The 13877-nt window shown below is 39.4% G+C and overlaps 1 protein-coding gene across 4 annotated transcripts in view; it reads right to left on the reverse strand.

The window, feature by feature from the left end:
* Nucleotides 1–10520, reverse strand: part of LOC139939520 (uncharacterized) — an 84129-nt gene extending 73609 nt beyond the window's left edge. For all 4 annotated transcript variants that reach the window (XM_071935602.1, XM_071935680.1, XM_071935758.1 and 1 more), the window contains exon 1: nucleotides 10171–10520. In XM_071935602.1, coding sequence (XP_071791703.1) covers nucleotides 10171–10352 — 182 coding nt within the window. In that variant the 5' untranslated portion in view covers nucleotides 10353–10520. The remainder of the gene's footprint in view (nucleotides 1–10170) is intronic.
* Nucleotides 10521–13877: the final 3357 nt, after the last annotated feature.

The following is a 13877-nucleotide window of genomic DNA, read 5'->3' on the forward strand; positions in this document are numbered from 1 at the left end:
GGGAATTTTGATGTACAGAAACATAGTCTTATCTCGATTTAGCAATAGTAAATCATCCTAACTTAGGACCAGCCAGACGTTTTTAATATCTCTTAGGACTAGTCCTAAAATAGGACTAGTCCTGACTCTTTGTGAAATCAACCCCCAGAGACTCATTGAAAGATAACGTATATAGTGAAACCACGGAGGAATAAAATGATCCGAACAATATGCGATACATGACTAGTTTCATGGTATACCAGCACTGGCCGCTAACCCTATCCAAAGTCTTGAGAAGAAAAAAACAGAGGTCCAGCTTCACTGCAGTACAGTATATCCGCTCAGGGTAGGCTACAGTTTTACTAACATTTGGGCGTATTTGACTAGACAACTTCATGGGACTAAAAACATAGAATAAACCCATGTTCAAAGTCTCGAGAAAAGGCAGAGGCCAAATTCAGTCTGAGCTTCCATTGCTGTGTATCCACATATGGTACATAACAAGTTTTACAAACATTAGGCGTAGATGACTAGTATTATGGTGTTCTAGCACCGGCCGATAAACCACGTTCAAAGTCTTGACTAGAGAAAAGGCAGAGGCCAAATTCAGTCTGAGCCTTCCATTGCTGTATATCCACTTATGGTACATAACAAGTTTTACAAATATATAGGCGCAGGTGACTAGTATTATGGTGTACTAGCACCGACCGATAAACCACGTTCAAAGTCTCGACTTGAGAAAAGACAGAGGCCGAATCCAGTCTAGCTTCCACTACAGACTACCCACTCATGGTACAAGGTCCCTTGATGGAGGAACTTACATAAATTGTCGGGGTAACATGTGCATGAACCCCGCTGGTAATACCCAAAAAAAACTGAAGTGAAAACAAACCATCCATCTCCCGTGTGGTGTTCGTTATTTATATCTCGCTCACATCAGAATGAACATCCTCAAGAAACAGTTTGTTTTAATGACACTCCAGATAATAGGGATATAGCTAGCTCGCTAACATTCTGTGCATGACCTTGCTAGACACTGAATGCCAGGCATCTCAACATTGATAACAGGTATCGGGGTTTATCGTACAATGTCCGGGATCACCATCTCCTGGAGTGATCTCTCGAGGATTCCAACCCATGATACCAATGTCCCTAAACGCACAAAACATCAGATATCTTATCTAAAGTCATGGAGGTATACAATGATGCAGGAAGAGGAAGGAATACACAGTGACGTGGCGAAAACAAATGTACAAAAAACACCATTCATCATAATGAAGACTGTGTTAGACAACTTGAGGAGTGAAAATAACCTACCCAAAGAGTAGGTATACACATTCAAACCGGGTACCTATTTAACAAAAGTGTACAAAACCAATGGGAGCTGTTGCAAAACAGTTTAAGTATAAACACAAGAGGGACAATAGGAGATCCACGGTTGCAGGCGTATTCTCATCCTCCAGTATTCCTAGTAATTCCTTTGATATTAAATTGAGCCCCTTTTTTTAGTTTACGTCAAGAACCCACCAATGCAACAGAGAATCCAATCCAGCGAATCCAAGTTCGATGTCATCGTCATCTGACATGTGGTAAGAATTATTTTCACACAGAGTTAATCCAGTTATGGTTATTAATTTGAATAGTTGTGTTCACTCACTGGATCCATTCGCTGTTGAAGGTTATGTCAAATTAACTCCAACACTCCCAACAGACGCTACAGCACGCGCCATAATCAGTGGACCTATTCTTCAAATGACTGAGTCTACTATCAAAGTATTAATAACTTGTGAAAACTTATTTCCTTCAATAATCTCCTTCAGGGGTTATAACACACGGAGCTGAAACACAACGGTCAGCTGCATAAAGGGACGCATGCATATTGCTGACCAATCACGACCGAGAACAACGGCACGTCATAAAACTTGCGAGACAGGATAAGCTGTAATTGGTCAGTAACTTTTGGTCAATAGGTCAACTCAATGTCAAAGAAGAGGTGGACGTAGATCAAGACTACCAAGAGCAAACTTCGTAACAAAAATATATGTCTTATAATATAGATAGATAAGACGTAAGGCTATGCATGGTGGAAAGTATAAGTAAGGTTTGCGGTGACACCATGTACAAGTCTCTTTAAGTTTTGTGAGTAGTGGTTGCTCTGAGTTTTGCTTGACGTTTCGATCAGTGTGCTCTGATCGTCTGTGTACAAGTTTACTATACACTTATATATAATATATGAATTCTATAACTTTTGGGTACAACAACCTCAGTACGCACGTAGTTACAAGAAATCAGTCTCCACCACTTCCATGTAAAAAGAAATCCAATACTTATTACCACTTATCTTTACATGCCATAGCGTTATCCATTATGATTGGGGGCCCCCTTGACGATTTACAGAATTTCATTTCGGAATCTCTTGTAATCCAGTAAGACCGCACAGTGTAAACTTACACAATGAACATGCCAGATCTCTTTCCAATAAACAAGCCAGGTGGAAAATTATGAACAGCGAGTCGCACAATGAATAAGTAACAATTCGGAAGAAAACGCCTTTTCAGATAAACGAGACGAAAATAAAGCGTCTGTGAATAAAACACTTTGGTGAGGTCGGCAAAGTGCCGTCTACCAGTTCGCATTGTGAAAACTAAGATTTAACACGACTCAAGTGTGAGGTCAATGCCATCAGTGAATAACTACGAACAATTCAACTCTTATTTAGGTCAGGTCATCTAAGATTTTCTTAAAGAACAGAACAATCTACCATCACACCTTTTTAGGTGAGAAATCTGTCTCCCCATTTCTCAAAATAAATATAAACCATTCTGACATGGCACGCCAAGGCATGTTTTTCCTTATTTTATTTATTTTATTAAAGGCAGTGGACACTATTGGTAATGACTCAAAATAGTTATCACCATAAAACCTTTCTTGATTACAAGAAATGGGGAGAGGTTAATGGTATAAAACATTGTAGTGACGTAGTTGTCGAGAAAGAAGTAATTTTCCACGAATTTGATTTCGAGACCTCAAGTTTAGAATTTGAGGTCTCGAAATCAAGCATCAGAAAGCACACAACTTCGTGCGACAAGAGTGTTTTTCTTTCATTGTTATCTCGCAATTTCGACGACCGATTGAGCTAAAATTTTCACAGGTTTGTTATTTTATGCACATGTTGAGATACACTAACTGTGGTGACTAGTCTTTGACAATTACCAATAGTGTCCAGGTCTTTAATTAATTAATTCATTTATTTATTACTTATTTGTTAATTTATTTATTTATTCGGCAATTTTAAATTGTGACCTATTTATTTATTTATTTGTTTACTTACTTTTTACTTTATTCCTTTTTTTCCTTACTTATTTCTTTTTATCTATCTAATTAAAAAAATATATATTGTGGGGGGGGGGGACAAAGACATAGTTTGATTTTAATGTTTGATGGCACTGACCTTACATTTATTTGTGCATTTTCTTGTTTATCTCACTTCTCCCGTCAGCCCCCTTGGCCAACCCCAACCACCCCCGCATGTAACCCCCACTGCAAGTCGGCACTAAAAAGCGCATATAAAGCCTTCCAAGAAACCCGTACCAGTGTCCCTTTATGACATAATCTTCACAGGAAATGAGAAATCAAATGTGAAAATGAAGCTGCCGCCATTATTTACGACTCGTTGATTACAATGACTTCCTATGTCTGTCATTGCTTGACTGCAGATAATAACTTCATGTACTAATGTGACGAGTGAGAACAACCAGATATGTAGTGAACCATTTTCAAGACCAAGTGTTAAAGGGTTTTGATACCTTTTGTAGACCAAGTTTCTGGCCATGACATGAATCCCTACTTACTCACTGTGAATGAAGATGTATGTAATATAATTCACCTATAGAAGTTTCAGCCTTAATAGTCGTCAAGTTTTTAGAAAAAAAGGTGAAGTTACAGAGCATCCGCTGTACATAAATTTATTTACGTTAACTTGTTTTACTAACTTCTCAAAAACTACAGGATCTCAGCAAGTAAAATATTTTAGCAACGGCTTTTCTACGTGTATTCCTACAGGGGTTATGTTCCCTGCGGACTTTCGGCAATATCTCTAATACGCGATATACCTTTTGGAAATAAATGGTCATGTTAGTTTTATTGATATGTATACATCTACATTTAAATAGGATTAAACAATCGAACGGTTCCAAACACCTAAGGGAAAACGTTGCCTTTAAAAAAAGAAGAAGAGGACATTTTACGTTATGATCAATTTCAGCAATTTCACAAGACGTACAGATGTATAGGCCCTACAGTATCCTCTTGACACACCAGCTTTTTGGTAGCACAGTGTCCAGTCCTTAATTGTCTATGCGTGTCTCTGTTGCTTTATTCCTTATACTAAGATTATGTGTCTTCAATGTCCCCTTTTGCTTTGGCGGGAAAGTTTCTTTTTCAATTATCACCCATTACACGGTATGCCATCAGCAATGACCACATCAAATAAGACACACCAATGACGTTTGTTTAGCTCTTGTTTCTATACGTTTTGTACAGTGAACGACTACGATATACAGTTTCAATGTGTACATAGTCACATCGAAGAATAGCCAAGGGCACAAACTAACAAAGTAGAGTGTGCTAAAAAAGAAAATCGCAAAAGAATGTTTAGTCTGGGTACAGTTAACACTGGGACATTATATTAATTCGTTTGTCAAGTATACCCCGCGTCAGTTGAAGAGGCTAGAGTCAAACTTTAAAAAAAGGAAGTTAATATTGGCGTGACGTATTCTCTGACACAGATCATCGGAAACAACAGTAATTAACAAACCGAAAGTAGAATGTTCAGCAGGTGACCACAGAGTCTCCTGTGACGGGTGGCGAGTCTAGCTTCCATCCATTTATGTGGGCAACAGTCATAATATACAGTACATTAATGAGAGTCTTGGATTGGCTGTACTTCAAATAATTCAGCGAAACGAAAGTATTCTTCCTACAAAGATTTATGGTGTCTTTATTGCGAACAGGAAGAGGGTGTGTCGGTATATTGTCCCCCGCCGAAACAGACTTAAAGTTTATTCATGGAATGGTTGTTCACGAGACATGCAAGGAATACCGGTAGTCCTTATAAGTGAAATTACAGTCAAAACATAAATAAATAACGAAGTAATGAAACAAAATAAAAGGCAAAAACGACAGATCATAAATTATAGCCAGGAGGCACTCGATATTAACGCCTAATTATTTGTGTGCACTTACTAATAGTGCTATCATGGAGCGGCTATCTTTGATTTTGACCCAATGTAGCCGAACCGAGACTCAATGGAATAGGTCTGGTTCCTGTCATGATATGAGAATTTGAACTGTTATCGTCATGTTGCATGCAGGGTATCGGACACATTATAACTACAACATGATCAAGGTCTATGGGTAGGGTTAGGGGGGGGGGGGGTGGAGTGGGTTCATGGGCGGTCTACAAAGTAGGCATACCGGGATGAAAGAACTCTAAAAGGTATTAAGACATAGCATGGACATTGTCACGATCATAACGTGCCGCACAAGGAGTTCGATATCATCTGCGTTTGTATACGAATGTTGATATCAGCCCAAGGATGTGACGTATCCCACAATGACCTCGTTATACGCGGGAGTCTATTAGGACTGACAGACTTATTTAACATTAATCATGTTCACTTTGTTTGCCACTGTGACAGTGTAACCTTAAACTGGGGACATTAACCCGACAGTAATTTCTGCTCCTTCCGTAAAAAAAAAAACTGCTCCCAATTTGCCCCTCATGGTGGCAGTAAACGTATTAAGTTCCTGAGGTATAGGCCTACATGATTGTGCGGCAGTGGAGCACCCCAAGGGTGACTCTGGGGGTCTGCTGATTTGATTTCATTACAAGCAAATATAACAAAATGTTTCCTCAAAAAAAAAAAAAGATTTATTTTGAATTGATGGGGGTCGAAGGAATTGATGAAATCGAGTAGAAACAGGTTCTCTCTCTCCCCGCAAACAGCTAACTAGAATTTCGGTTTCTTTCCTCCTCCTCCTCCCACCCTCCTTACCCCTGGAAAAGGGAAATCCTGACCCGTGCCTCTCGATTACAGAGGCTGTTATGTAACTTTATTTGTTATTGGCTGTCAACTTTAAAATCAAGTCAAAATAATCCGCAAACATTAGTTTAGCCAAAAGAATAAGAATCGTTTTTATAGTCAGTTGCTTCAGTTTGTGTAAAGTCTACAGAAACAGGGCTAGACTTGTGCGCATCAATCACGGTTTTAAAAAAAGGTCTCGTTTTTTTTTTGCAAACGCACAAAACCGAAAGGAAGCTTTATATTTTATGACAATTCGCGCTGGTTGGCATGGACGGCCGAAAGTTAGCAAAACATTCAGATAGTGTGAATAAATTCAACATTTTCTGCAAACTGTATGTCAAAACTATATAGATGACATGTATGTAGATGACATGACCCTTAGCCAGTCTTTTAAAATCTCTGAGAATGCTATTGGTTTGCAAAACGAATTAGACTGTCTCCAACAGTGGGCTGACACTAACAACATGAAAATCAATCCTCCCAAGTGTCAAGCTTTGAGTATTTGTTTCCAACGCACCCCAGCTGTACCACCTAGTTTCCATATTGGTAATTCAGCCATCACTGACACAAGCTGTATGAAAATTCTTGGGGTTCATCTACAGAGTAATCTTAAATGGGATACCCAGATAAATTCAATGTGCAAAGCCTTCAACTATAAATTGTACCTTCTGCGCCAATTAAAACGGTGCCGCACTTCTATTGATGATTTGTTGAGTGTATATACTATGTATGTTAGACCAACTATTGAATATGCTTGCCCAGTCTGGTATTCAAGCCTCATGAAGTCTCAACTTGGATGCCTTGAAAAGTTGCAGCGCAAGGCTCTTCGTATTATCTTGTCCTATGATTACTGTGAAACTAAGTCTTTTGCTGAAATCTATTCCCAGCTTGGCCTCCCTGCCATGGATGTTAGACTTGAGCAGCTCTTCGTTAATTTTGGTAAATCCCTCCTCACTTCTGACAGATATAAACAATGGCTTCCCCCACCTAAAAACAACAACCTGAGAAATTCCAATAAACTTTGTACAATTAAATGTAGGACTAACCGTTTCAAAAACAGTTGCATCCCTTCCCTAGTTGAGCTGCTCAATCACCAATAATTGTTCTGGCCTGTAGATAATTTGTTTTCATTGTGTAAATATTTGTAATGTATATACTTACAGTTTTTAAATTTTACATTCACATCTACTCTATTTTTATAATCTCGTATTGTATATTTGCTGTATTTTTGATGTTTTAATGTATTTTTATATTGTAAACCTAAACACAATTCAGCATTTTGGCTGCTACGTTTGATTTTTAATAAACCAATAATAATAAACACTCCCATGATTGGTTGCCTTGTTTAAAAAAACTCGACACTATTTTTTTTTAAATAATCTGTCGGTAACATTGTTTAAAACGAACTGTGGCTATCTGTTGTTGCTCTACATAATAAATACGCCTCTCTTGTTACTTATGCATGACGTCATAACTCTTACCCAAAATGAGGCTATGGGCGCACGTTCCCCATCACTTGCAGTGGCTGCGCCCATCGCCTCGTTTTGAGTTTACATTTTGACGTACCTCATGCATAAAATAATATTAAGAGAGGCGTACTTATGGCTTTCCATAGTTTCCCAAACTCGTTTGGCAACAAAATCTGGCTACGACGTTGCAGAAGAACTGTCAAAGACGGGCTGCAGAAATAGTCAGTCCCATTTAGAGGAAGTACGCAGCAAATTGCTCGCATACGCCTGGGGAGCAGACATGCACATATGTCCATTGCCTGATTACTAGGTCAAACTGGACCAAATGCAACTATTGGAAACAAAGGTCTTAAGTTGTCTTAAAACCCGTCTAGCCGCCTATGTGACTCATTGCATCGTTTTAGAAGATCTTTATCATGGTGTCCCAATTGTGTCCATCGCAAAATTATGCAAACGGACATCAGCCAATGCCCTTCCAACCTCGCTTTGGATCCATTGGACTGAATGAAAGAAATACAACATGGTGTTACCCGCACAAACTGCTTGCTAGTCTGATCTGCGAGACTTTGTAAAAACCTCTGCGACTTCCGCAAAAATCGCAGATTTCTGTCTTTAAAAAGTCCAGGGCCCAATTTCATAAAGCTGCTTCATAAAGCTGCTTGATCACAAAAAGTAGCTAAGCAAAACAAAATTACGCTTACCAGAATAGGTTACCAGCCAAACTTCCATGTCACAAGTACAATTTGTGACTGGTGTCCCGCTAATTTCTGCTTAGGAGAAAATTGTTCAGCAATATTCTCTACTTAAGCAGCTCTGTTAAAATTGGGCCAAGCTTTTTGCAACTGGCACTGAAATTTACACGACAAACGGTTCACTATGCATAAGTCCACTCATCTTTCCAAAGTAAAAGTCTCGTCCGAATCCTTTATGTCACAAGAGCACTTGAAACTCATATCAGAGGAAATGGTGTCTGGCTTTGCTGGGCGTAAGGACAAAATTGTGGTATCTCAGACCATGCTCAGACAATGATATTTCTCTGGAGGATTTGTAAAAACTGTTACGTTTCAGTTAAAAGATTTTTTTTCTTCGCTCGATTCGTACCAACAACTGGAGTTTGTTTCTCAGTATGCACTTAATTTTGTTGTACATGAATTGTTTAAAAGGGACGGCTACCGGTGTGATGCGGAAACCTCGGAGTAAGTTGAGTGAGTTGCCTGGTATTACTTTTCTGACGAATAGTCGACCAAGATAAACCAACCGAACGTTCTATAGGTATTCATGCTTGTTATATATAAACAATTTCACCCCGACAACTTCAAGTTCTACGACCCCGTGTTTTTAGTTTACGAGTCCATTATACCATGGAAGTTATACCATCCTTGCTCTATGATTATACCATAGAGCAAGGACAGAACTCTCTGATTATACGAAGTTACACAAACCATGCAGACAAGCTATATTTTAATATAAAACTTGAATCTCTAGGACTAACTCATGCGTGTAAACGTGACACTAACTATAGGCATTATGTCCACATTAAACGCGTACCTTACCAAGGTCAACTCTCTGTGGGAACGAAGTTCTAATGAAAATATTGGTATTATGCAATTGACGGAAACAATCGGCCCAGAGGTAGGGTTCAGAACACCCATACACGGATTTACGTCGGGTTCACCTTGGAAAAAATCCACTCGATAAAGATCTCTCAGCGTAAACAACCCACGCACGGAACATTAACACCACAAGGAAGAGTGATTGAACACTAAGGGAAAACAATTAAATCTCATAAATGCATTGCTCATCATTCTTAGGTATGCATGACTAATCCTTTGGTCTGGTGCTATGTTGCATTGACATTGAATATGAACGTCGTTGAAAAGTCATAGTGAGAGATCTACAGGAGCCAGACTGAAGATGTATAAAAATAACATTTATTACGATTTAATGATCTCGTTTGGAAACATACCGTGGATACTCCGTACGTTAACTCATGGACTGGTGTCCTTGCTCTATGTTTCAATATTTCAAAGCGAAATAACATATAACTCGTTACGTCTTATACATTTTGAGATGAGGTAAGAGAGTACACAAAGGCAAGTAGATACACACATGGTGTTACCGCACCGCAAACCAATATATATATATATCGTTACGTCTTGCTAAAATTATTTGCAAGCAGCATGCAAATGTAGTCAACAAATATGATTTTAACATGATAATAATTACAACGAGTGCAAAGATGTACTAGTACATAGTGTGGCTAAAAGAAAAGAAAAAATTGGGGAAAAAGAGAGTTTCCAATGCCTTTTTTTTCGGTAGCTGTTGAGGTAATTTACACCAACTCTCACGAGACTAGAATTTTATATCGTCTTTCTTGTTTTCTAGCGTCAATAAAATACGAAGTATTTAGTATCACTATTGTGAACTTTTAAGAACTCTCGCTGCGTGTGAATTTTTTGTTACCATCCAAGGTTCGATGAACCATTATATGGATGTGATCCACTGATAAATATTCATTTTTTTTAATGATATATCAAAACTTCAAGTTGAGTCGAAGACAAACACTTCTTATGGAAGGAGTGCTCTGGAATCATCAACGTATACCTCCCTCTCTATACGAATGTTTAAGAACTTACCCATCTCGCTGTCTAGGCGCAAGTACAAATCGGACCGCTGCCCATCCCTGTCTGTTCGTCTGCTGACCCTCAGCAGACAGATGAAGTGATGAAAGTGTGATAACGAAGAGCAATAAACCAGCTACAAGTGAAGAAACACGCGCCGGGCGAAACATCATGATGTGACGGCAGCCGATGTGCATTCTGTAACAGTCAGCTGTGATCTGATCGACAGACTGTTTATTACATACTACTAACTACTACTACTTGACACGATACCACGCGTAGTGTGTATGGTGTGTGTATACAGCAGTCAGTGAATCCGAAGACAGACCCAAACATTAGTCACCTCTCTATGAAACTTCCTGAAGTTCTGACAACGCCTGACTGAGCTACATACAGTCAATCAATGTGGTAGTAGTCTGTAGGGGTTGCCCGGGGTTTGCCCTGCTGCAGCTGCCCCGTGTATTTACTCCAGAGCACGGCGTAGATGCGGTGCGTAGACAGAGGGTAAGAGATCAAGTTTGGGATTACTACTGCATCAAAAGGCATACCAGGCTATTGAGTTGGTTGTCTGATCCACTTCGGGGTTGAACTAATCCACTCAAGTCATATATCAGACAGTCGTTTGATTTAAAGGTGCACTCTCCGGTGTTTGAAGGATTGGAACCATATGATTGTAATGAACCATATGATTGTAATGAGACTTAAAGGAACACGTTGCCTTGGAACGGACGAGTTGGTCAAAACAAAAGCGTTTGTAACCGTTTTTATATAATGCATATGGTTGGAAAGATGTTTTAAAAGTAGAATACAATGATCCACACAAGTTTGCCTCGAAATTGCGTGGTTTTTCTTCTACTGTGCGAACTAACACGGTCAGCCATTTATGGGAGTCAAAATTTTGACCCCCATAAATGGCCGACGTGTTAGTCGACGAGGTAAAAGGAAAACCACGCAATTTCGAGGCATGTTTGTGTGGATCATTGTATTCTACTTTTACAACATCTTTCTACCCATATGCATTTTATAAAAAACGGTTACAAACGCTTTTCAAAGACCAACTCGACCGATCCAAGGCAATGTGTCCCTTTAAGATCAACCATGGAGCGATGAACAAAACAAGCGCAATTGTAACAATGCATAGTTGAGAAGATTAAAGGGATATGGTCCGTTAGGTAATAATTATCAACTATGTGAAATATTTGTCACAGCAATTAACATTCAGAGAGGGAAACTACAAAAAGAGTACAATTCAATCAACGATAATAAAACACGGGCTGTAGATTTTCCTGCTGACGTAAAGTCACTTCGAAATGGCTGATAAATTGGAGACAATTCTAGCACTATTAAACAGGACCGGGCTTCGACTTTCAAGGAATCAGGGATCGGGTACGGGGCTAACTTTTTAGGGGGGATGCCTCCCTCTTTGTATTTTCTAAAGTTGTGGATTGATTTTAATGAAACTTGCTAGTATGATGCTCATTTCCATGATGACGTAGTGGTCAAAAGAAGAACAACAAACAACTAGGAATATAAATCATTTAACCCAACGTCAAACAAGGGGTAGCCATGGTAAAAAATTACCCCATATGAAATTTGTTGGTTTACAATACGACTGTAGATGAGATCGGGGAAAGTCATGCAGAAAATGCGATGTTACCCTGGATTGGCCCTGAGCGTTCAGCGGTGGCGGTGGTGCTGGCATATTATGCCCGCTTGCCCCGGTTCTAACAGTAACAGTGTTTATTTTCTTCTTACTCATTTCATATGTATTGTATATTTCTCTTAATACTTTTATATGGACCTGGTCTACTGTTGTAATTGCCTGCAAAGGATGATTAAAGTTTGTTTAATTGAATTGAATTGAATTGAATTGAGTTCACAAATAGCCTCAAATTCGAGCAGAAGCAATCATGCGTTCCTTTCGACAAGAACAAAATTAAGAAGCAAAATTAAACAGTGAGACCTCAGATTTGTATTTCTTGACAAGTGAATTGCGTTCAAGCCGTGCGCCAGTGGAAGTTCCAGTGAGTTACGACAGATCAAATTAATAGGCAGTTACAAGGTTACATCAGGCAAACAGACAAACCGGAGACAAGCGGAAACCGTGCCCGTGTAATAGCGACCCATCAAGGGAGTGAGTGAGAGAGTGAGAGAGTGAGAGAGTTGCCTAATACCGCATTACCGTAACACGTCATGACACCCCGTATGTCTCAACTAGGATGGGGGGGGGGGGGGGGGTTGCGAATTTGCCTAAACTCCAATTTCAAGTTTAATGTACAAAGCTATTATTTGGATGAGCCTACACTTTTGCCATGATTGGGGAATTCGCAGATTTTTAAAAAGATATATAACACTTACTGTTTAATGAGGTGCATGCTGGTCTGAAGCGATCAAACCTGGAGTGCGTTTTGACGGCCCAAAACATGGACATCGGTTGAGCGTTTTCGCATGTTCGGTTATGAGCGGTGACGATGCTGCTCAGACCAAGCGGTAACCGGCTTGTTGAGTCGGTTGGGCTTTGGTTGGGGTCGCCATCCAAAACGCACTCCTGATCGCTAAGACCAGGGGCCAATTTCACAGAGCTGCTTAAGCAAAAAATTTTGCTTAAGCAAAAAATTCATTGCTTAGTAAAATCAGATTACCGGCCAAGACTCCACTCAATTGTAATGCTAAGTAAACAACAGCTTAATACTAGTCATAAGCAATGTATATGGCAGGACATTTTGGCCAGTAACATGTGTAAAATAAGGGAGCTATTTTCGTGCTTAAGCAATTTTTTTGCTTAAGCAGCTCTATGAAATTGGCCCCAGCATGCACCTAAATCCACGCCTAAACGCGCGCGTACCGAGTATCTTGCGTTAAAATGGTCTATATATCTTTGACAGTTCTTTTGGGATGATTCATCTGGCAAGTCATTTCAGAACGTTCATGTTTAGTAAGAGATGTTCCCGACATCAATTTTACGCCTTTCCGACATTTCCTCGAAACTAGTTGGCATCAAGGACCGTTGAGGATTACCGTCAGGGATGTGTCTGCATCCTGTACGTTCATTGCAGCAGTGTTTTTAAAGGCACGTTTTGGTGATAGTCAAAGACCAGTACTCTCATGGTATAGCCTATCCCAACATTATGCATAGCTTGAATAAAACAATCTGGTGACCATTTGGACTCAATTGGTAATCGAAGTTAGAAGAGAGAAAAACAACAACATTGAACACACTTGTTGCAGTGTTGCACAACCACATGTGATTTCAGATGCATAATAAAAAGTTTCAGTCCTGAAGTTTGTTTTATTATTTGAGTGATAAATCTTTCTCAAAAGCTACGTTACTTCAGAGCGAGTTTTCTCACAACGTTGTATACTATCAACAGCTCTCAATTGCTCGTCATGCAAGTAAGTTTTTATGCTCACAACTATTTTGAGTAATATTACCAATAGTGTCCAGTGCCTTTCGTTAGTAATTCTTTGACAAACATCAAGTTCATGTTCCTCAGTTTTAGGAACCGTGATGCACAGAAGTCGGAGTTTGTCTCTAGCAGCTTTTGGAAAGTCGCCAAAAAAGAGAGCTATAGATTCGCGGTTCTGTGAAAATAATGTTATGTTCAGCAACAGACTCAAACTGCCATTCTCGCGAATATTTTAACGTCCGGGGTCATGTTGGTCCACGCCGTTGTGGAATGTTACGTGTGTGTGAGTCTGTTTATGGCTTTACAATATATAAT

This window comes from Asterias amurensis, chromosome 1 (genome assembly GCF_032118995.1).
Source record: "Asterias amurensis chromosome 1, ASM3211899v1".
NCBI classification, from domain to species: Eukaryota; Metazoa; Echinodermata; class Asteroidea; order Forcipulatida; family Asteriidae; genus Asterias; species Asterias amurensis.